Here is a 25,616-nt window from a genome sequence, read left to right as displayed (position 1 = left end):
AAAGTATCAAAAGTCCATTTATCACTGTAGATGTATTAGCATGCTAGGTTGGATGAGATACCTAGTTCAAATAGATTGACGTTTCCATGGAAACGACCAATTTTGGGATAAAACAGATTTTTTGATGGTGAAAGTTTAAAAATCCATAACTTGGTAGAAATGTAATATTTTCGAGCAATTTAAACGCTAGCTACCACCCTGACATCCTCAGGCTGTTTGTTTGTTCAATAGGTAGAATAACCTGCAGGCAGCTGTCGTGTAAGTGTCTTCGATTTACATTCCTTGATCGCTATCATCATCATCATCACTTTCATCATCTACATATACGGTTACGTCTGTGTCTGCTTCATCATCCTCATATCGGTTGTCACACATTTTAGTGCATTTCAGTCCGTTTTGGATGCACGTACAGTCCTTTGCATCACAGTGGCGTACACAGCTACAGCTCATGAGCTCCAAAACAGCTGATGGAGCTGGTGGACCAGTCATCCAGAGAATGTCAAGGTCACCGCTGTCATCTGTAGACCATCCACAATCTGTTGGTGGGATTACTTCAGGAGTGCATTCAAGGGATCTACACCATATGGCTGCTTGGTAATTTGCCCACTTGGCATGCTGGAACAGGTAATCTCTGCATGGTGGCAATTGTGCTGAAATCATGTTGCCCCTCTTTGATGTGAAGAGCTGATAACGACACTGGTTGACTTCAGCTATAGCTCTGTTAGAAACATAGAGATGGCAGGTGAATGCTTCAAGCTTTGCAAACAGTTCATTGGACATTTGCCATGACCGTCCAAGCTCACTGAAGCACTGCTGATAGTCCACGGTCTTCTTGGTAAGTTTTAGTGCATTCAGTTTTCCCTTTCCGGCAAATGCACTGACCGTATCGCACCCCGTAAAGGCGTGCAAGCCAATTAAGGCCTTGCAGACATCTTCACCAAGGGCGTTGGCAATCTTGGTTATGTCAATGTACTTTTGCCGAGTTTTTGTTCCAACCTTCTGATACGTGGGTGAACGGATGATTTTGCTGAAACCAATGCAAAGTACCAGAACGTCCGTGTCTTCAGCAGTTATCACAATAGCGTTGCACCCATTTTCTGCTGCTCTGCCGGCATGCAGAAAGATACGAGTGTCTGCCTCTTCCTGAATAGACTTCATTTCAATGACTTCTTCCCATTGGTCCTTGACAAGCTTGAAGCATCGTTCCTCGCATGTAACGTACAGAACTTTCATTCCCGATTTGAATCGGTTCTCTGGCCTTTTCCATTCATCTACGACGAATCGGATGAAACAGGTTTTGTTTGACGAACTGCGCAAGAATTTCCGCCATTGCCTAATTTTGTGCCCTCGACTGATATTCTTGAACTCTAGACCCTCCGTTGCTCCACGATTCGATCTTTCTGCATTCTTCATAGATTGTTTGCGGTACACGTCAAAAACTACGTCGATTTGTTGGCTATTTTCACCTTCATGAAATGCATGAGCCAAGCAACTGTCTGCAACTTCTGCGAAAGTCTGATTGTCCCCTTTCAAGCGCTGAACTAAACTCATCCCATAGATAATGGTTGCAGACGGTCTAGGGATATTCTCAGCTACCATGCCATCATTGGTCAGCGCTTTGGCGAGAGCAGCTTTGTTTGTTTTCCTCAAGGACCCCTCAGACATTGCTAAGGACCATGGAATGGGCCCCAGAGGGTGTCCTAAGACTTCCTGCAAATCAAGGTGACGGCTCTTAGCAGCAAGAATCACGTGGGCGAACAGTTGTCTGTCAGCCTGAAGGATTACCTCTTTACCATCTGCCTTTGTCACACGCTTCTTTTTAATTAGGTTGGAGAAAGTTTTCAGGTTTTGTTTCGAGATTTTGTCGTGGAAGGCTTCAACTGGAGGCATTGCTTCTAGCCGGTTCTCCTTGAAAGTCTTATATGATTCACTACCAACCTGTTGCGCTCTTGTCAGGTCGTTCTTTATGTCAGGAGTAGCTAGCCGCCCAGTTGAAATACTTGTGAGCTCAGGCTGGTTTCCGCTCATAGGGTTTACCCAGTCAATCTCAAGCAGATCTACCAGTGCCTTGGTATCAGCATTATCCTTTTGGATTCGTGGAGCATGTAGATCTGAGTGCGAAAACGTTGGACTTGGTTGTCGCACCATGTCACACATCTGACGTAATGCTGTGCTGCGATACTCTGCAGTCATGAAGCATCGGCTAAGGGCTTTGAATCTGAGACTAAACCCTTTTGTACCGCCAGGTGTTTTCGTGTCCCTATTGACAGTCTCTTCTATCGTCTGGTCAGCGGGAATTTTACCAAATGGATTTTGTGATCCTCGCTGGACAGAAAAACCTCCATTTAGCATATGACCGTAGATTTCTGGGTGGCTTGTTGGTAATTGGGACATATGAGCATAGTACACTGGTAAATAACGGGCATAGTTGATTTTATCGTAAGCAAATGCCCAGGGGATTGCTTCTTTAATGCAGTACAGATGCAAAAGCCAATCTCCCTCTCTTGATGCACATATGAAACCCAGAAGAATCTCCACCATGTCCAAGTACGACATCCAGAATCTGGCCAAGTCACCATTTCGGCCATCTCGCAGTGCTTGCAAGAATGGTTCAAAGAGATGGAGAATGCGTTTCACACTAGGCTTATGGAGAACTGTATTGAAGGAGTCTTCGTTGATATCCTCGCTTGACTCCTCGATGCAACGGAGGGAATCATCTAAGAGGTGGCAGTCAGCAGTATCATATATGGCAAAGGACTGCACGTGCATCCGAAACGGACTGAAATGCACTAAGATGTGTAAAAACCAGATGTGTGACAACAAATATGAGGATGACGAAGCAGACACAGATGTAACCGTATATGTAGATGATGAAAGTGATGATGATTATAGCGATCAAGGAATGTAAATCTAAGACACTTACACGACAGCTGCCTGCAGGTTATTCTACCTATTGAACAAACAAACAGCCTGAGGGTGTCAGGGTGGTAGCTTGCGTTCAAACTGCTCGAAAATATTACATTTCTACCAAGTTATGGAATTTTAAACTTTCACCGTCCAAAAATGTGTTCTATCCCAAAATTGGTCGTTTCCATGGCAACGTCAATCTATTTGAACTAGGTATCTCATCCAACCTAGTATGCTAATACATCTACAGTGATAAATGGACTTTTGATACTTTATAAAATTGAGAAATATTTAAAATGCTCAAAAAACTGGGTTTTCTCTCCATTTCGACCTCTCCTTCATTCCTTGCCTAAAAAATCCAACTATTACAGCGCTTCTTCTCTCCATGCTCTGAATTCGCCTTCATTGCATCCATCAAGAATTGTGTTAAATCGCATCTCTGACCTAAAACTTTTAAAAACCACAGTTTGCCATGGATGCTCACTTTCCATCAACCATTCTTTTTTTCCAACTTCAGTGCCAACTCACCCACCTCACCCCTCACTCTCACTCTCAAAGCAACCATCGCACTCTTCTCCCTCCAAGCCTCCCTCTCACCTCTTTCAAAAATTCCCCCCTCACCTTTCTCTCACCTTTCATCCCCCTCACTCTTCCTTCTCTAAGTTGCCCCCCTCTCATCCACCAACCTGCCTCCCTCCACTGCCCTCTCACCTCCATCTCTTCACTCCACCTCCTCAAATCCTCAACTGCCATCTTCCTTGTCTCTTGTCCCCCCTTTCTGCCAGCACCACAGAGCCTTCTCTCCTCCTCATTCGTCCCCCTCCCCTCGCTATTCTGCAATACCCCACACTCCTTCAGCAACCCTCCTTACCTCCCCCCTCGTCCCTCGTCCTACCCTCCCCTGCCCCCTCCACCTCCTGCACCCAAAGCCTCCTCCCCTACCTCTTCATTAAAAGTGTGGACCTCAAATATCCGGGGCCTTCGCTCAAACCTTTCAGATCTTTCCATGCAGGTTGCCACTGACAAACCAGACATTATCTGCCTAACAGAAACTTTCCTCTCCCAAGACGTGTCTGACTCCCAAGTATCTCTCCCTGGTTACTCCCTCTTATGGTATGACAGACCTGAGCCTCGTCCTGGTGGAGGTGTTGCTCTCTTCATCAAAGACTCTATTCCTCACTCTCCATGCACTGCTCTCACTCCCCCACACCCCCAGGAATACCTCTGGCTTCGGCTTCCCCTCCACTCCCACCTCATGTTTATATGTGTACTGTACCGTCCACCGAACAGTGATGACTCCATCTACACCTCACTATCCGAAAACATGGACCATCTTCTATCTTCTCATCCAAACTCTCTCTTCCTCTTATGTGGCGACTTCAATTGTCATCACGCCAGTTGGCTAGGTGTGGGTACCTCTCTCACCTGCCATGGGACATCAGCAAAAGCTTTCTGTGACTCATTGGGACTGACTCAATCGGTCAACTTCCCGACTCGGATCTCAACCAATGGTACTCCATCTCTTCTGGATCTGATTTTGACAAATTTCCCTGACAATATCTGCTGCTCTTCCTTCGCTCCAATTGGTTCTTCTGACCACGTCCTTATTAAAGTGGACATCTCTCTGGCTGTTATCAGAGAACCACCTCACCGCCGTCGAGTCTGGCATTTCACTCAAGCCGACTGGCAGGGTCTCCGAGCAGCCATCAAACTTACAGACTGGTCTCCTATCACTACTTTCTCAAACATCAACTCATCCTGGGAATTCTTTCAAAGAAACTTGCTCTCCCTCATGCACAGATTTATTCCCTCTCGTGTTCAGTTGTCTTACCCTTCCTCCCGCCCTTGGTTTACTGAAGCTTGTGGTGAGGCAGTTGTCCTGAAACAACTTGCCTTTGCCTCATGGAAAGCAAACCCAACTGAGGGCAATCTCAGTTCTTTCCACAAAGCTCGGAACAAGTGTGTATCTACCCTCAGGAGAGCCAGAAATCAACATCTTTATCATCTCAAGTCTGAACTCTCAAACCTCTCTCCCTCCTCAAAATCGTGGTGGCGTTTAATCAAATCTGTTTCTGGTGTATGTTCCCCCTCCATCCCCTCCCTTACCTCAAATGGCCGCACTGCTGATTCCACACGTGATAAAGCTGAATGTCTAAACTCGGTGTTTGCAGCTAAATCTTCTGTCCCAAACCCATCACTATCTCTACCCACTTTACCCAGTCGCACCCAACTGTCCCTGGACTCTGTATCCTTTTCTCCTGACAAGGTGGAGAGCTTGCTTTCAAACCTCGAGTCAGATTCTGCAACCGGTCCAGACGGCATCAGCCCACGTGTCCTCAAAGCCTGCTCTTCTGCTCTTGCTCACCCTCTCTCTGTTCTATTCACCCTCTCATTTTCCCAAGGTCATCTGCCATCTGCTTGGAAATCTGCTAACATCACTGCCCTGCATAAAAAAGGTGCAAAAACAGATCCCTGTAACTATAGACCAATCAGCCTTCTCCCAATCATCAGCAAGGTGATGGAATACATCATCGCTTCAGACATGAAATCCTTCCTCTTCTCCAATGGCTTGATTTCCAATCATCAATTTGGTTTCAGACCAGGTCACTCTACCCTGGATATGCTGCTACTGCTCTCCCATCAATGGATGGAGGTCCTCAATGCCAGACAGGAAATCCGAGCCGTATCCCTGGACATATCACGTGCTTTTGACACAGTCTGGCACCCTGCCCTACTCACCAAACTCTCTTCCCATGGTATTCAAGGCCATCTCCACTCATGGCTCGCAGACTTCCTCTCCTGTCGCAGTCAACGTGTGGCCCTAAATGGAGTTCTTTCATCCCCCCTTCCTCTCCAGGCTGGAGTTCCTCAAGGTAGCGTTCTGGGCCCTGTTATTTTTCTGGTTTTCATCAATGATCTCTCGGACTCTCTGGAAAATCCTCTATTTCTCTTTGCCGACGACTCCACCCTCTGCCGTACCATCTGTCATCCCTCAGACCGGCAAGCAGCAGCTTCTTCGCTCACTGCAGATCTGGATAAAATCACAAACTGGTCCAACACGTGGAACATGTCTTTCAATCCAGACAAATCTCACACTCTCACTATGTCTCTTCGCAAGGACCGTTTACAAAACCCACCCATCCACTTTCTCAACAATCCTCTGGAAGAAGTCTTTTCTTTCAAGCTTCTGGGTCTCACTATCTGCCATGACCTTTCCTGGGAAAGTCACATTTCCAACCTTGCCTCAAAAGCCAGTCGCCGACTGGGAATCCTCCGTCGTGCAAAGTCCTTCCTCGGCCCTCTTGAGCTCCTGACCACTTACAAAGCTTTTGTCCGTAGCCTGATGGAGTACTGCTCTCCCCTCTGGGCTGGTGCTCCTGCCTCCAACCTTTCTCGACTTCACGCTGTCGAAACCAGGGCTTTTAAGATCATTGGCATCTCCCGCAATGAAGCTGAGTCTTTGGGCGTCTCACTCAATCACCGCAGGTTGGTCGGTGGTCTTTCTGTCTTCTACCGACTCCTCTCCAGCCTTGCCCCCCTGCTCTCTCTGCGATTTGTCCCAACCACATTTCCACAGGGCGCTCAAGGTCCGCCAACAACCCCCTTCTGGTAAAACTACCAAAATCACGAATCACTGCTCATCTTCACTCTTTCATTCCTCTTTTTCCCGCCTTTGGAATAAACTTCCTCACTCTATTCTTTCCCATTCTTCCCTCCAGGCTTTCAAAACAGCTGTTCACCACCACCTCTTATCTTCCCCCATCCAAATCCTCGATCTTTTCTACCCCCAATAATCCACCCAAGCCCACTTCCTTCAATTCTCCTGCTTTCCTTCCTGAAAGTCCCTGTAATGTCCATCTTCTCTTCGCCATGTTCCCCGTCCCATCCCCATCCCTCTCCCTTCCACAGTTCACCTAATGTGTCTGTTCCCCAATGTTTTGTCCCTTCCACTCCCGCCCCTCTTGTCTCATGCCTCCTTACTGTGAGTTGTGTGTTAGCTCTCATACGAGCCTCGACCAAGATATACAAAAAAAAAAAAAAAATTACTGAGAAATACAATTCAAAATGTGATGTTTTTACCCTAAAACGATATATTTATCTTAAACCTACCCTCATACAAGGGAATTTTAAAACTGCCCAGATGCATCAGTATGTGTTTATCATTTAAATGGTTCAAAAATCATTTTTCATTTCTGAGATATGAATTTTTAAAGTTTCACTATGAAAAACCATGTTTTTTTACCTTAAAAAGTTGTTGCCATGGTAACCGGCGATTGAAACCCAACACAAAGCACACCAAAATGGTTATACTTTACATAACTATTTATTCAAAGTCTCAAATATGTTGTTTTGTTGCAGATATTTTTTCTACAGTTGAAATTTCAAAAAACACGATTTTACCCCAAAAATGCCTATTTTCCCAAAAAACTACAATAAAGCGAACGATTTGGAGTGGAAATCACACCCAAAAAGTTGGCCCAGACAAAGATCTTTCCAAAAAGTACAGTCAACCTTTGCCACCAGAGATGGTAATGAGAAGTCCATTTTGGGTGATTGGCCCATGGCCTATTTAGAAACATTAATAGATCGTCACGTCGATCTCCATGGTCATTCCACGCAATGCAGGACCATCCATGTTATTTCTCTACATTGGGGCACCATGGACACCCGTAAACACAAGAACTTAAAAATACATATTTTCAAACTCGGCACGTTAGCACCCAACGTGATAAAGGAACGCCTTTCATTTACTTCATTCTCTATCCCAACAGTTTTCTTTTTCTTTTCTTTTTTTCTTCTCATTTTATAACTCCCCGTCCTTTCTCCAGTTTCTTTTTATCATGCATATTTATCTTTCGTGTATTATTCATGTTTTTGCTTATTATCGATTTCTCTTTCTCACACATTTCATTCATGGTGCAAACTACCTGTGTGCATTGGACATTTCACCCCCACTCAAGATCTGGCATCTTTGACCATGAATATTCAAAGACTTCACTCCTCTTTTAATAATCCATCCTCCTGACACTTGACATCTCCACCCCTCCCCTTGTCCTTTGACTGTCCTGGAATCCCAAATCTCGCCCTTCCTTTTCATCCTCTCACGACTGCACTTCACTTGTTTGCTCTGATGTAGGGTAATGTCCAAAACGTCAACCTCACCTTGTTTCTCATGGTGGTAAACTTGTGCTTTCTCAACTTGTGTTTGGGAAAATACATGTGTCTGCTCATTTCTCGCTGCCTCAGTTGAGCTGATGAGACGATGACACTAAACAGTCACAGTGGTGGTTTGTGGGCATGGCGCCGCACTGCAAGGTTTGACACATTCAAGTGGCACGGTGAGTAGGCTGTCTTTTTTCCTTTTTTGTATACAGTCAAGGCTCATATGAAAGCTAACACACAACGCACAGCAAGGGGGGCATGAGACAAGAGGGGCAGGAGAGAGAAGGACAAAACAGTGGAGAACAGAGACAACAGGAGATCTGTGGAAGGGAGAGGGATGGGGTGGGGAGCACGGGTTAAACAAGATGGACATTACAGGGACTTTCAGAAAGGAAAGCAGGAAATTTAAAGGAAGTGGGTTTGTAGTGGATTCACGGGGACAGAAAAGATTGAGGATTTGGATTGGGGACGATAAGAGGTGGTGGTGAACAGCTGTTTTGAAGGCCTGGAGGGAAGAATGGGATTGAAGAGAGTGTGGAAGTTTATTCCAAAAGCGGGAAAAAAAAAGAGGAATGAAAGAGTGAAGGTGAGCAATGATTTGTGATTTTGGTAGTTTAACCAGAAGGGAGTTGTTGGCGGACCTTGAGCGCCCTGCGGAAATATGGGTGGGGCATATCGCAGACAGAGCGGGGGGGGGCGAGACCGGAGAGGAAACAGTAGAAGACAGAAAGAGCACCGACCTGCCTGCGGTGAGAGAGTGAGAGGCCCAAAGACTCAGCCTCATCGCGGGAGATACCAATGATTCTAAATGCCGTGGTTTTCACAGCGTGAAGCCGAGAAAGGTGAGAGGCAGGAGCACCAGCCCAGAGGGGAGAGCAGTACTCCATCAAGCTGTGAAGAAAGCATTGTATGTGGTCAGGAGCTCAGCTGGGCCGAGGAAGGACTTTGCACGATGGAAGATTCCCAGTCAGCGACTGACTTTGGAGGCCAGGTTGGAAATGTGGCTTTCCCAGGAAAGATCACGGCAGATAGTGAGATCCAGTTATAATGAAGACTCCCTGGTTGTTTTCTTCTTCCTGCTATTCCTAACCTTTTCAAGAGTTACTATTCACATGTGTTTACAGTGATGCATTTAGTATTCCCAGTTGCAGGTCAAAATTAAATATTGCAGGTCTATAGTCTCACCACTGTGGGCAGGGGGTCTAGGGTCCTTGGATGAGCTACAGGTGTCAGAGGTTCCTCGAGGGTCTTTCCTGCATTATCAGCAATTTCTGACCGTAAAAATGAATTTTAATCATGAAAATATTTCACAATTTAACCCAATTCAGGGATACACGAATAAAGCTCTGGAAATCTCGCAGGCAGATGTTGTACACACTCGCCTTGGGGAGCAATTAGTCAATAAATAAAGGACATACAGACGAGGAAATGAAAATGGAAAAGATCCTTGGGACAGTAGCATCAACACCTTGGAGTATGTATCATATACACTATCCTAACTATAATTCACGGACTGGTGTTTGTCGCGCTACTCCACCTCTAGTTCTGGGGCGATTACATCCAGACTTGCGACATAGGATCAGAATGACCACATTTAATGTATCGTGTTTTTATCTCTGCCGGTAGTCTTGCGGGAGGGGGTAGGAGACAACGCAAATTCTCTCGATAAATGTGCATCATGTAGCACCACCTCCAGGTGGGGGAGGGTATTACAAGTCTCCACTATTTACAGTACAGTGAGGTGTTTTGAATTATAAGTTGGTCTGTTTTTGCTTGATGCATGTAACTTCATGGGTTTTTATGTTATTTTATTTTCTGGAGCGATTGAGGCAGCCATCAGTTGCCTATACACCATCCAAATAAAGGTGTGTGTCAGAAGACCATGTTGCATGCTTGGAACAAGATTGCCCATCGGGCAGGTACTTTGCAAGCGGAAATAACAGTAAAAACATACTTGTATCTTCATCACAGTTATCGTGGAGAACAAAGGTCTCCGTGAAGCTCACTTAACGGGATCGCTTCATCTTGCACATCCTTCACTTGTCAGCAGTACCGGAAATTGCAGCGATTCCCGGAACAACCAGGATGGCTTTGTGAAGACTTCCGATTGGACAAATTGACCTTCGGGACTCATCGCGATAATAATGAAAGGGGGTGTGAGATGGACGATTGGGGAAAGGGAAGTTATGGATTATTGTCGACTACACTTCGACAGGGATTTTAAGTAAACCGTATAACCGGAACACTTCTGCATAGTTAATGTTACCATGTAAAAAGAAAAAGGGTTTTCTTATTTATTTATTTTTCATCAAAAAATTGCCAGTCTAATGTGAAAACTTGGTGGGTCAGAAGACCGGCGACCGGTGACCGATGACCGGCACCTAAATTCATACTTGGAGTGTATATATTCTGCAGCCATTATTTATTGTCAGCCAATAACATAAAAGTGAAATAAGATTTCAACCGGACAGTCAATTATACTCAACAAACTTGGTTGTTGGATTATCATTTTCCTTATACAAGTTCCTCCCACCCATCGCTGCCTTCTTCTCCCATCGCCACCCCCCTTCCCCCCCCCTCTTTCCAGGTAAATGAACATGAGATCAAAGTTCTGGCATGTAGTTGAATGTGGAGTTCAGCTAACCTTGGTACATGTGGTCGTCTTGCCACTGCCCTGCAGTCCCACAAACATGATGATGTTGGGTTTTCCCTTGGTTGGGGCCCAGGCCTTTACTCCAGGGTCAACCAGCTGTAAGCACATGGGCAAAAGAATTCTCGTTGCATACTGTCATGTTATAACAATACAGGCAAATTATATTTTGATCACCAAAAGCACAAACCCGAAATGTCGAATATCAACGACATTTCCTCCATTCAGCCAATGCCCATCACTGATGCCAACTTCATTACACTGCCAATCAGTTCTACATTTCAAGAGCATGCCACTGTTCTTGGGAGCAAACAGACCTTCACAAGCTCCTTGAAGACCGCATGCTGGATCATTCTGCGCTTGTTTAGACCAGACGCCATTTCATCAAGGTCTATAGCTGATCTGTAAGAGGCAGATTCACAGGAGATAAGTCAGACATGACCACTGCCTCGGTCCGTTATTCAAGTTACCACCAATGTCCCATCGCTACAGCATAACTGCTTCATGCTTTCAATCAACTACTCAATTTGCATCAATAAAAGTGTTGCTTCAATTGGTAGTGGTGAAATACACCAAATGGTAGTAGCAGAAGTTGTCATCTTTATTACACCAAGCATCGTATCTCCCTAAATGCCTACAAAAACAAAAACTGGAAAATATAATTTGTCGCAAACGCGTCAATGGATATGCCTCCAGCCACGTTAGATGTTATGTTCAATCTCAATTTAAAGTCACATGAAAAATTAAAGATCGAGAGCGAGAGAGAGAGCGAGAGCGAGAGAGGGAATTGAAGTAGATGAGAGACAACATGAGAAGTTTCCAGCTTCAAAATGGTCAAATTTGTCACCACTTTCAAAGCTCGACAATTATTTATGAAATATTAACAGCACGGTTGTAATAGCTGAACAGTACAGCTCTTACAGCGCTCGAACAGAACAAAACATCATTGTTCGTTTCTCGATGTGTGGGGACCCACCTTTCGCTGCATCCTCCATAATCTTATAAAAAGACACAAAAACAAAAAGACGTCTCAGGCAAACCTGGTTCCTATTAAAAAATTGAAAGTGCCGAAAAGACGACTTGTGTTCTACAGCGTTAAAGTCTATAATTAAAATGAAATAAAAGGGAATTTAATGGTTGTAGAAAAACAAATTTGGGGAGATTTTCCATCATTGTTGCAGCATCTTTTACACCACCTTATTTAACACATACATTAGTTATTCCTGCCCCTTGTTTGTGTCCTTTATGATGTCCATAAAAAAAGCAAGTTTCCTCTTTTGAATGATTTTCAATTTTGTTTGACTGCCAGACAGGCAGACAGAGTCAAAAACATCATCTCACTCTTCTCTGTGGAGGTGTGATCGGGACGAATTCCGAGCCAAAGTACTGCTAAACTTCAGGTTCATGTTCCGATTCATGTTCAAATTCATATTCAAAATATAACATTCAATTTAAATTACATTGTACCTCGATCATAAACGAACGTCGGTGGACAGAGAGACAGACAGACAAGCAAACTGAACCAATTGAATTGCTTAACCCCGCTTTTCGCTTCGCGTGTGTAGGGAGGAGGAAGAACAAGAAGAACAAGAAGAACAAGAAGAACAAGAAGAACTCTTCAGCGACACGGAGGACACGACTATGCCCTTTGGGTGTGGCGCTACTCATTGTCCACTGAGTAATCAGAGACCGAAAATTAAATGTCCAACCATAACGCTGGTCTTAGTGCGACTAGCAAGTGGAGACGTGAAGTAAAGGAAAAGAACACCGAGAGGGTTGTGGAATACGAAGATGCACCTGACGTTCTCCCGCAGCACCTTCACCAGCCGCACGTTCACATCGCTTTCAAGAAGTGCAGCACAAACTTCCTTCAACATAGCATTCAGCACCTGCAAGGAAGGATGAGAAAGCAAAACATTACAGCTGTACAGAAGCAAATACAGTGGAGGTAACGGGGAAAGAAAAGAGCGACAGGGGGTGGGGGCAGAGAAAAGGTGTGAGCATTTTGAAGAAGAGAAAGAAAGATCAGTTGGTGGAAGACAGAGGAAGGTGGATGATAATGGGAGAAATGGGGTGAATTAATGGTGGACAAGGATCAGTTGGAAAAGCTTTACAACCAAGCAAAAGGCACGATAAGGATTGAAGCAACAGTTCTCAACCCACGGCCCAATCATCGCACTGCTTGGACCCAAGTGGCATCCTGTTGTAAAATAAATGCTTCAAACATGGGGAATTGCCAGACCACCCACGAATGTGAGTGTCAAACTAGATATGTTTTATCAGTTAATATTTGGACCAATCCCGACCGAGCTACAAACTGTCTTCCTGGTGTTTCCCATACACGGCGATTCATCAATGCACGTGCCGGGAAGGGCGGGGTGGGATGCATTTGATACTGTATTCATTCATGGATAATATATAACAAACTTGTGTATGTGCATCGGATGGACGTTAAACTGGGCATCTTATCTGCTGCTATTAGTTGGTGGACATTAAAGATGCCGACATGTCCTCCTTGTCCTTCACGGCTTGCAAACCGATCTGGTGAAATCCAATCTGTGCTGACGACGGCGAGGGAGCCCGAAACACATCCGTAGATCGATTTGTTTCTCCAGTGAGTGGGCTGGCGATCTTGCAAATAAGAAAGACTTCCAAAGTGTATGTCGGCTGACGACGTATGATCATCAAATCAAGGTTGCAGAACTCACAAAACAGCTTGGTATTTCTGTTGGAAACATTGAAACCATTATCCATGAACGTCTTGGCATACTAAAGGTTTCAACCAGATGGGTACCTCAAAACCTGAGCGTGCAAGGTCGCCGCTCGGGAGGAGGGTCCGGTCGAGTTGCTGGAAGTCTTTAACGCCGAACAGGGAATTTGTCACGTCTCGTTACTGCTGCTGAGAGGGGTTCACCACTCCTGAGACGATACTGAATCAAAGCAAGAGAACCACGACACATCTCCAAACCGCAAAGAAGTTCCGTATCCGGTCCTCAAGCGGCAAGATTATGACCAGTATCTTCTGGAATAAAAAAAATGGGTGCTGTTGACTAATTACAGGCCACACAGAATAAAGCTCATTGGACAATATTATTCTGACTTACTGGCCCCACCACATGAAACCACAAGCTGGTGAAAAATTTGGAATATGTCTTTCAATCGAGTGAAAAATATCTCTTTATCTCTGAGAGGACAGTCTGCCAAACCGTCCTATCTACTCTTTTCTTTTCTTTTTTTTTGTATACCTTGTCGAGGCTCGTATGAGAGCTAACACACAACGCACATCAAGGGGGGAATGAGAAAGGAGGGGAGGGAGTGGGAAGGACAAAATAGTGGAGAACAGAGAAATTAGGAGATCTGTGGAAGGGAGAGGGATGGGATGGGGAACATGGGTAATAGATGACATTACAGGGACTTTCAGGAAGGAAAACAGGGAATTTGAAGGAGGTGGGCTTGAGTGGATTATCGGGGGTAGAAAAGATCAAGGATTTGGATGGGGGATGATAAGAGGTGGTGGTGAACAACTGTTTTGAAGGCCTGGAGGGAAGAATGGGAATGAATAGTGAGGGAGTTTATTCCAAAGGGAGGAAAAAGAGGAATGAAAGAGTGAAGGTGAGCAGTGATTCGTGATTTTGGTAGTTTTACCAGAAGGGGGTTGTTGGCGGACCTTGAGCGCCCTGTGGAAATGTGGTGGGGACAAATCGCAGAGAGAGCAGGGGGGGCGAGGCTGGAGAGGAGACGGTAGAAGACAAACAGACCACCGACCAACCTGCAGTGATTGAGTGAGAGGCCCAAAGACTCAGCCTCATTGTGGAAGATGCCAATGATCCGAAATGCCTTGGTTTCCACAGCGTGAAGCCGCGAAAGGTGGGAGGCAGGAGCACCAGCCCAGAGGGGAGTGCAGTACTCCATCAGGCTGCGGACAAAAGCTTTGTAAGTGGTCAAGAGCTCAGGTGAGCCGAGGAAGGACCTTGCACGACGGAGGATTCCCAGTCGGCGACTGGCTTTTGAGGCGAGGTTGGAAATGTGACTTTCCCAGGAAAGGTCATGGCAGATAGTGAGACCCAGAAGCTTGAAAGAAAGGACTTCTTCCAGAGGATTGTTGAGAAAATGGATGGGGGGGGGTTTCTAAACGGTCCTTTCGAAGAGACATAGTGAGAGTGTGAGATTTGTCCGGATTGAAAGACATGTTCCACGTGTTGGACCAGTTTGTGATTTTATCCAGATCAGCAGTAAGCGAACAAGCTGCTGCTTGCCGGTCTGAGGGATGACCGATGGTACGGCAGAGGGTGGAGTCATCAGCAAAGAGATATAGAGGATTTTCCAGAGAGTCGGTGAGATCATTGATGAAAACCAGAAAAAGAACAGGGCCCAGAATGCTACCTTGAGGAACTCCAGCCTGGACAGGAAGGGGGGATGAAAGAACTCCATTTAGGGCCACACCTTGACTGCGACAGGAGAGGAAGTCTGCGAGCCATGAGTGGAAATGGCCTTGAATACCATAGGAAGAGAGTTTGATGAGCAGGGCAGGGTGACCAAATTGATGATCAGAAATCAAGCCATTGGAAAAGAGGAAGGATTTGATGTCTGAAGCGATGATGGATTCCATAACCTTGCTGATGATTGGGAGAAGGCTGATTGGACTGTAGTTGCAGGGATCTGTTTTTGCACCTTTTTTGTGCAGGGCAGTGATTTTTGCTGATTTCCAAGCAGATGGCCTTGAGCAAATGAGAGGGTCAATAGAGAGGAACAGAGAGAGGGTGAGCAAGAGCAGAAGAGCAGGTTTTGAGGACACGTGGTCTGATGCCGTCTGGACCGGTTGCAGAATCTGAGTCGAGGTTTCACAGCAAGCTCTCCACCTTGTCAGGAGAAAAGGACACAGAGTCCAGGGACAGTTGGGTGCGACTGGGTAAGGTGGGTACAGAAAGTGATGGGTTTTGGACACAAGATTTAGCTGCAAACACCGAGTTTAGACATTCAGCTTTTTCACGTGCGGTCTCAGCAGTGCTGCCATTTGAGGTAAGGGAGGGATGGAGGGGGAACATTCACCAGAAACAGATTTGATTAGACGCCACCAGGATTTTGAGGAGGGAGAGAGGTTTGAGAGTTCAGACTTGAGATGAGAAAGATGTTGTTTTCTGGCTCTCCTGAGGGTAGATACACACTTGTTCCAAGCTTTATGGAAGGAACTGAGATTGCCCTCAGTTGGGTTTGCTTTCCATGAGGCAAAGGCAAGTTGTTTCAGGACAACTGCCTCGCCACAAGCTTCAGTGAACCAAGGGCGGGAGGAAGGGTAGGACAACTGAAGACGAGAGGGGATAAATCTGTGCATGAGGGAGAGCAAGTTTCTTTGAAAGAATTCCCAGGATGAGTTGATGTTGGAGAAAGTAGCGATAAGAGACCAGTCTATAAGTTTGATGGCTGCTCGGAGACCCTGCCAGTCGGCTTGAGTGAAATGCCACACTCGATGGTGGTGAGGTGGTTCTCTGATAACAGCCAGAGAGATGTCCACTTTGACAAGGACGTGGTCAGAAGAACCGATTGGAGCGGAGGAAGAGCAGCAGATATTGTCAGGGAAATTTGTCAAAATCAGATCCAGAAGATATGGAGTACCATTGGTTGATATCCAGGTCGCGCAGTTGACCGATTGAGTCAGTCCCAATGAGTTGCAGAAAGCTTTTGCTGTGGTGCCATGACAGGTGAGAGAGGTACCCACACCTAGCCAACTGGCGTGATGACAATTGAAGTCGCCGCATATGAGGAAGAGAGAGTTTGGATGAGAAGATAGAAGTTGGTCCATGTTTTCAGATAGTGAGGTGTAGATGGAGTCATCACTGTTAGGTGGACGGTACAGTGCACATATAAACATGAGGTGGGAGTGGAGAGGAAGCCGTAGCCAGAGGTATTCCTGGGGGTGTGGAGGAGTGAGTGCAGTGCATGGAGAGTGAGGAATAAAGTCTTCGATGAAGAGAGCAACTCCTCCACCAGGACGAGGCTCAGGTCTGTCAAACCGGAGAAGGGAGTAACCAGGGAGAGATACTTAGGAGAGGAAAGTTTGTGTGAGGCAGATTATGTCTGGTTTGTCAGTGGCAACCTGTATGGAAAGATCTGAAAGGTTTGAGCGAAGGCCCCGGATATTTGAGGTCTATACTCAAATGTGGGGTGTGGGGAATTGCAGAATAGCTAGGGGAGGGGGCCGAATGAGGAGGAGAAAAGGCTCTGTGGTGCTGGGGGAGAGGGGGAAGAAGGAACTTGAGGAGGTGGAGTGAAGAGATGGAGGTGAGAGGGCAGTGGATGGAGGCAGCTTTGTGGATGGGAGGGGGGGGCAACTTTGGGAAAGGGGATTGAGGGGGAGTTTTTGAGAGGTGAGAGGGAGTGAGGGGATGAATTGTGGGAAAAAGGTGAGGGGGGAGTTTTTGAGAGAGGTGAGAGGGAGGCTTGGAGGGAGAAGAGTGGGATGGTTGCTTTGAGAGTGAGGGCTGAGAGGAGTAAGTTGGCACTGAATTTGGAAAAAAAGAATGGTTGATGGAAAGTGAACAATCTGAACAGCAAACTGGGGTTAAAAAATTTTTTGGTCAGAGATGTGATTAAACATTTCTTGAGGGATGCAATAAAGGCGAATTAAGAGAATGGAGAGAAGAAACTCTGTAACAGTTGGATTTTTTTAGGCAAGGTATGAAGGAGAGGTCGAATTGAGAGCAGTCTGTTTAAATAGTCAGAGTAGTGCATTCTGATACAGTAAAGAGTAGCACACGTGTGAAAGAGGAAGATGAAGCATTAGAGATCGTTTTTGTTATTATTATGAATGTTTGAGAGAGTTTTCAACAGATTAGGTCATGGAAGTGTTGTCCAAAAAAAAAAAAAAAAAAAAAATCGAGGAAGAAGAAGACAAAATGAAGAAGAAGAAGTAGAATCGGAGAAAGGTGGCGTTTTTGTTTGTTTGTTTGTTTGTTTTTTACATAAGAAATAGAGTGATTAGTTGGGATGGGGGACATAAAAGAAAGTGGGAAAGATAGTAATTGAAGATAATGGGGAGAAAAAAAAACAAATAAACACGATCGTACGAGGGGAACAAAGGGTAGGCCTCAAGCCTCAAGGATAGGCCTCAGGCACCCAGAAAGAAAGTTTGACGAAATCTCACAAAATAGCACGATTTCTGAAACAAAACCGAACTAGGAACACACAGTAACATGTAGGTGAGAAAATAAACAGTTAAAACGGGACAGATAACGACGGGAAACTTAACTTTGAGATCGTCAGCAGGGAGCCCCCAAGGAGACCTGTCAACGCTCCAAACCCAGAACCGGAAGCCAACTTACTTTCTTTACAATCCTCTTGAGGAAGTCCAGTCATTCAAATTCCTGGGTCTCACTTTCAGCCATGATCTTTCCTGAAGAAGCCACATTTCAAAGTTGGCCCGCAAAGCCAGTCACCGACTGGGCATCCCGCGTTGTACAAAGTCCTTCCATGGCACCGTTGGAACCAATCTTGAAGGACTTCATCCGCAACTTCATGGAGTACTGCTCTCCCTTCTGGGGTGGCACCCACTGCCGCACACCTTGCTGAGGACGATGCCACGGAAACCAAGACCTTCAAGATCATTGGAATCTCGCACGATGGAGCCCAGACGATGGGCCCATCACAAGCAAGTCGGCAGTCTCTCAGTCTTCAACCACCTCCTTTTTGCTCTTGCACCCTCTTCTCTTCCATGCTTTGTACACCCCCAGGTTTCTTCAGGGCACACACACACAGTCCACAATCACCCCCCCACTTGTGAAGCCCCCCCAAACTGTCGAACCAACTTCCACATCCTCTTCCCTCCACATCTTCAAGACAGCAGACCATTTGTCCACCTCGAAGTCCATCAACCCTGACGTTGCCGTTGCCCCCCTCTCCTTCTCCTGTTCCGCTCTATGTTCTGACTCTTCCATGAGCCTCGACTTTGTGTATTTTTTTATTTTTTTTAAACAGGAAAGACATAGAAAATGCCAGGGGCCTCCAGCTCAGACTCGGCCGCAAGAAACTCTATTTATTTTATTTTTTTCATTTGTTCCAATACCTGAAGTGTTAAAACGTAATTTGTGAACGACACGACGAAGACAGTGAAAGCTGTGTTTGTCCGTGACAATGTCGGAAGTTACCTCCTCATTAATGATGGTGGCGTTGCTCAGCGAGCGCAGAGCCGCCGTGATCTTCCTGCCCATGTCCGCCAGCACCATGGTGCCGACTCGTTAACGCGGCGAACCGCGGCACACACAAACAGAAACTCCAGAAGGCTTGAAAGAACCAGAACGCCGTGTGAGCACGCGCAGCCACCGGAAGTATCGACCGGAACTAAAATGCGGCTCCGACAACAAGATTGGTTCCAAAGCCCGACGTACAATTACTACACGAAATATTGTATTATATTATAATATGATTACAATACAATTAAACAGGGTACGAAGGTCACAGATGAGGTGCCGACGGTGCTCAATCAAATATTTGAAGATCGACTTCGCTTGAGGTGAAGGTAACCGAATGAGGCATACGTCACTTCCGCTTCCTCTAAGGGAGCCACGTAAACATACTCTTCTTCTTCCCCTTCATGCAAAGTGTGACCGTCGGCGTTTCTGGACGATGAGCATTGAAGCAACAAAATAATTTCAAGTGACACTGAATCTGGAGGATTCTTAATCATTATTAATCATCATGTTCATTCTTATATCTTTCAAACAGTGTTCATTGTTGAAGTTGCAAAAAATCGTCAACTGGATTAACAAAGAGAACGACAGTGTTATTTAGAAGCTTTGAATTTTGTTTCATGCAGGAGAGTCCGGGAGCCATTTTTATGAACTTTAAGATATAAAAAAGAACGGGCCAAGGAAGGAAAACATATTGTGCTTCCTTTTTCAACGTACTTTTAATGAGGAAGAAGAACCCCAAGCGTGTGAAACGGAACGAACTTGGGAGTTGGGAACAAAAACGTGCGGACACGTACATGCAAATTAATAAAAAAAAAGAGGGAGAATTGTGACGTCAATCGTGACGTCATAGCACCATGTCCTGTCATTGGTTTGTTAAATAAATGGCCATAACTTGGGAAGCACTTGTCCGATTAATATCAAACCTTGAAAAGGCACATCCTCAGGTCCCCAGCAATATATCTGGCAAGTTTCAATTAGATCGGACCAGTGGTTGTCGAGAAACAGCGGTCACACACACACACACACACACACACACACACACACACACACACACACACGTACACACACACACGTACACACACACACACACACACACACACACACACACACACACACACACACACACACACACACACACACACACACACACACACACACACACACACACACACACACACACACACACACACACACACACACACACACACACACACACACACACACACACACACACACACACACACACACACACACACACACACACACACACACACACACACACACACACACACACACACACACACACACACACACACACAGACACACACACACGTACACACACACACACACACACGCACACACGTACACACACACACACAGACACACACACACACACACAGACACACACACGTACGTACACATACACACACAGACACACACACGTACGTACACATACGTACACACACAGACACACACACACACGTACACATACGTACACATACAGACGTACACATACGTACACACACACGTACACACACGTACACACCGACACACACGTACACACACACACGTACACACACGTACACACACATACGTACACACACACACACAGACACGTACACACACACACACACACACCTACACATACACACGTACACATACACACGTACACACATACACACACACACATACACACGTACACACACATACGTACACACACACACAGACACGTACACACGCACACACACACACACCTACACATACACACGTACACACATACACACACACACATACACACACACCTACACATACACACACACGTACACACACATACGTACACACACACACAGACACACACACACGTACACACACGTACACACACAGACACACACCGACACACACACACACGTACACACACACAGACACACACGTACACGCACACACACACAGATTGCTGGAATTATCGATAGATGATCTCCAACAAAAGGCTACCAGAACGTGATGCCAATACCTCGAATCACTTTATTGGCACGTCCTCCGTGCAGCCGAACACGGGGTTTTGTGTGTACGTGTGTGCGTGTGTACGTGTGTGTGTGTCTGTGTGTGTCTGTGTGTGTGTCTGTGTATGTGTAGGTGTGTGTGTGTGTGTGTGTGTGTGTGTGTGTGTCTGTGTGTGTGTATGTGTAGGTGTGTATGTGTGTATGTGTAGGTGTGTGTGTGTGTGTGTGTGTGTATGTGTGTGTGTATGTGTGTATGTGTAGGTGTGTGTGTGTGTGTGTGTGTCTCCGTGTGTGTGTGTATGTGTAGGTGTGTATGTGTAGGTGTGTGTGTGTGTGTCTACGTGTGTGTATGTGTAGGTGTGTATGTGTGTACGTGTGTATGTGTAGGTGTGTATGTGTGTATGTGTGTACGTGTGTATGTGTAGGTGTGTGTGTGTGTGTACGTGTGTATGTGTGTACGTGTGTATGTGTAGGTGTGTGTGTGTGTGTGTCCGTGTGTGTACGTGTGTGTGTATGTGTAGGTGTGTATGTGTGTACGTGTGTATGTATGTGTAGGTGTGTGTGTGTACGTGTAGGTGTGTATGTGTGTACGTGTGTATGTGCAGGTGCGTGTATGTGCGTGTGTGCGTGCGTGTACGTGTGTATGTGTAGGTGTGTGTGTATGTGTGTGTGTGTATGTGTGTACGTGTGTATGTGTACGTGTGTATGTGTAGGTGTGTGTGTATGTGTGTGTGTGTATGTGTGTACGTGTGTATGTGTACGTGTGTATGTGTAGGTGTGTGTGTGTGCGTGTGTACATCCGTGACCTCCACTGATTTGACCTTAATGGTGGTGAGATGTTTAGGGCCCAATCTGCTGGGAGGGATTGGCTTTAATTGGCAGGAGGTAAACAACCTCAACACTAGTGACTCATTGAGGAAACTCCATACACGTATAAACACGGTTGTACCCAACATCAACACCACGGTTGAGCATAAACAGCAGTCACAAAAATTATCTCATGATTCGCGGACAATTCAGGAGTTTGAAATTGGACAAAACGTTTCAGTTCAAAATTACAGCTCAGGCGACTAGTGTGTGTGTACCTGGTACCTGGTTACATCGCCAAGCGAATGGGTCCAGTTTCATATACTGTGGACGTGTCCACTGGAGGCATGCAGCAGATGTGGAAGCGACATGCCGACCAGATCAGACACCGAGCTTCAACGTTGTCATCGAAAGTCTTCGGTGATGTTGATTTTTCAGCAGAAGTGGAGGAAGCTCCTGAACATCAGGGGAGGAACACACAGGTGCCTGAGGAGAGCAACGTTGCAGTGGATGACATTGAGGGCCCCAAGGTCCACATTGTTCTGGAACCCGCCAGGAGGTGTTACCCACAAAGAGATCGAAAACCAAAACAACCAGATTGCTGTGGCTGTAAAAATAAAGGTCAGGTATGCAATGTACAAGACTGAGGTATTCATTGCTCTCATTGACATATTGTGTACTACACGAGTACGTAAGCCACGGGCATTTCTGGAGAATTGAGGAATACAATTGTTCTTGGGGGAGGGTTTAAAAGGGTGTTAATTGTCTGATGAGGAGGATGTGTGATGTATTACCATGTTGTGTCTGCGCATGTGTGGACAGGCCTGGTGTACGACGGTCGGATTGAAAGCTTGTTGGACAATGGCGGCATTCTGGTAACCCATGTTTCTCTTTGCCTGTTGACACGCGTTTCGGTTCTGGGAGAACTGAACATCCCTAATCCCCGTTTATTCCCCTCCACCCAAATGACTGGTAAACGAACCAAGACACAACCCCGCCTCCTTGAAATTATTGCCCATTCCCTGGCTTTGTGCCAAGAACGTTGCTGGACATTTGGGGTTCCTCCCAGGAACATGAGGGTAGAAGGGATTTCCCCCCCCCCCCCATGTCAAGTGTAGAGCTCTATTCATGACGACAGCTGGAAGGACCAAATCGCTGAAATTCTGGCAAAGCGTCAGAATGGGCTGCGCTGCAGGGGAACCCTCCAATGGCCGGTATGGGGCCGGGTCTGACGTGGCCCAATGGCTGGTCCAAGGTCGCCTCAGGGGATCTGACGTGTGGTTCGTTGGCCCCACCTGCCCCCAGGGCTATAAAGGCTGCATTTGGCATGCTGATTCTTTTCTCTATCTGTCTCTGTGTGTCTCTCTCTGTGTTTTTCTCTCTCTCTCTCTCCCCCTCCCCCTTCGAGCAATCCTGGTCCCAGACACTGTGCATCGCCCTTACTTCTTCCCTGGTCCTGGCCTCTTTGGTTCGTGCTCCCGAGTGGAGAGCTCGGTAGTGGAGAGCAGTGTCAGGGGCATTTTGGAGAGTGGTACCAATTTGGGGAGGGTGACGGTGATGTACGTACCAGTCCCAATTTGTCTCCCCATGTGTGTGTGGTCTGATGGGTACCCTGTTTTGTTAGCCGGTAGGTAAGGCATAGGTTAAGTTTGCAACTTCTACATTTGCTTTCCCTTTTTTTATAAATAGTGTGTGGCCGTACGTGCAAAAAAAAAAAAAACTTTCAAACTGCGTGCCACAAACAACCACACAGGCCATTCCTTCGCTCTCGTAAATGATGACTGGATTGGGGCATTGTGTTTATCTATAAATGCGCATAATAAATCAAGAAATTATTAGAATACACCAAGTCATCACTATCACAAAGTCCATACGTTGTAACCCGTAATGCGGAATACGGCTGAGGTTCTCTTCCCCATCGGCCACGCCTACGCAGCAACGTGTCCTTTCATTGGTTTGGTAAATAAATGGCCATAACTTGGGAAGCACTTGTCCGATTAATATCAAACCTTGAAAAGGCACATCCTCAGGTCCCCAGCAATATAACTGGCAAGTTTCAATTAGATCGGACCAGTGGTTGTCGAGAAACAGCGGACACACACACACACACACACACACACACAGACTCTGCTGGAATTATAGATACATACACCTTGATTACACTCTTTTTATTGCAGTTCAACTTCCTGTCCCGGTTTCCTTCGTTCGCCATTAAAACCCTCAAGTTCCGCTCCTTCCTTCCCACATCCCTCATCACTCATTGTAAACTAGGGCACTCGGTAGAGCACATACCTCCACCCCGTAATACCTGATCCACGAGAACATATCTCGCCAAATACATTTTTAAGATATCACTTGCCAAACCCACGCTCCGTGCGAAGTTTCTAAAGTGAGGGTTCGTTAGGACGTCAATATATCGAGTGTTCACAATGTGATTTATCGAATTTGATATACAATGTTTCTTGTTACATTTTTTGTGTCAAATGCACCTTCTGAGGTCGTCAGCATGTGCAGAAGAGGGTTTTACATTGCAGGCGCTGTTTTCGAGGAGGGGCATTACGTCTCTCTGCGGTGACGGTCTGTCGAAGACAGACGTAGTGACAACAGCGAATGACCGATGTCATGACGTCATTAGACTCTGTGGTGACATCACACGTCACCATGCAAATGAATGTAAAAATTAGAAAATCGCCAAAAATTCCCAAACCTGTCCATCTGGTGCGATCTCACATAGCCCATGCTGTTCATTAGACAACAGACGACCCGCATGCCGAAAGTGGCGACAATCCGTCCAGCAGTTTCAGAGGAGAAACAAGGACAAAATATGGCTTAGCGTATTAATATAATAACGCTATGTATCGTTTTTGGCCCTATCTCTCAATGGTGAAGAATCACTTAAAAATTCTAGTAGTCGGATCTGGATGCAGATCTTCACCAAAATCTAACCAATTCGTGCTTGTCACATACCCATCCTGTGCACAAAATTTCGTCCTAATCCGTCCGCAACTTTTTGAGATATCCTCCACACAAATAGAAAGGGGTGAAAACATAACCTCCTTCACCTTCGGTGGTGGAGGTAATAAATTATTCTTGTTATATTTCCAATGTGCCCATGGTTGTCCTTTCTTCCATTGGTCCAGCAATGTCCGTATGCAGATTAGGCGAGAGTACAATTTCCCCAAATAATTGGCTCTCATAACAGTCAGGCATTGTATGAGCAGAAAGCTCGGCCACATTAATCAAGATCCATTAAAGATAACAATAGCAAAATAATTACCGAGGAGCTCCCGATAAGGAGATCACGTGTTCTTAGGTAAACGGTGTCAGACGGAGGACCCCAAGTCACAGGGTCAAGCCGTTGCATTTGCGGTTGTTTAGCGACACAAAGTTTTTCGTGTGCGATGGCCTGTGTTTCCCGGTGAGAACCAGAGATACCCCCAACCCTCGTAGCACCCTCACGACCCTGGGGCCGTAACAATATCTTGGTTGGATAAGTATCCACCCCCCTAATATAAATTGTAAATTAGATCAGGTATAACCAATCACCTTCAAATCAAATCGGAAGAAACTTGATGGATTTGTTGGGTGTGTGACAAGGAAGAAAAGATTCCATTTTGGTGAAGATCCGAATCCAGATCAGACTACGAGAATTTTTATAGTGATTCTTCACCATTGAGAAATAGGGCCAAAAACTTTCAGAATGGGAAACAAAAATGGGGTGAAAACATAACCTCCTTCATCTTCAGAATGGGACGGAGGGGGGGGGAACAAAAAAAAACACATTTAGCCTCAACTCAAACTTGTAGTGCATGGCAATAGTATGTAGTGTGTACCTCCAACATCCAAATCTTACACATACAAAATTTAAAACGTCCATTTCAGACAGCACAGCCAGAAAAAAAA

At 45.8% G+C, this 25,616-nt stretch overlaps 1 protein-coding gene across 1 annotated transcript in view; it reads right to left on the bottom strand.

Moving 5' to 3' along the window:
• Positions 1–19,195, bottom strand: part of SRP54 (signal recognition particle 54) — a 70,488-nt gene extending 51,293 nt beyond the window's left edge. The window contains exons 1-4 of the mRNA XM_085887416.1: positions 18,862–19,195; positions 12,518–12,609; positions 11,038–11,122; positions 10,715–10,819 (exon numbers count right to left, since the gene is read on the bottom strand). Coding sequence (XP_085743542.1) covers positions 10,715–10,819; positions 11,038–11,122; positions 12,518–12,609; positions 18,862–18,939 — 360 coding nt within the window. The 5' untranslated portion in view covers positions 18,940–19,195. The remainder of the gene's footprint in view (positions 1–10,714; positions 10,820–11,037; positions 11,123–12,517; positions 12,610–18,861) is intronic.
• Between the last annotated feature and the right edge of the window lie 6,421 nt (positions 19,196–25,616).

This window comes from Eptatretus burgeri, chromosome 7 (assembly GCF_056783735.1).
Source record: "Eptatretus burgeri isolate ZD-2024b chromosome 7, Ebu_testis_v1, whole genome shotgun sequence".
NCBI lineage: Eukaryota > Metazoa > Chordata > Myxini > Myxiniformes > Myxinidae > Eptatretus > Eptatretus burgeri.
The sequence above is the reverse complement of the archived record's forward strand: the minus strand, read 5'-3'. Positions and strand labels throughout refer to the sequence as shown.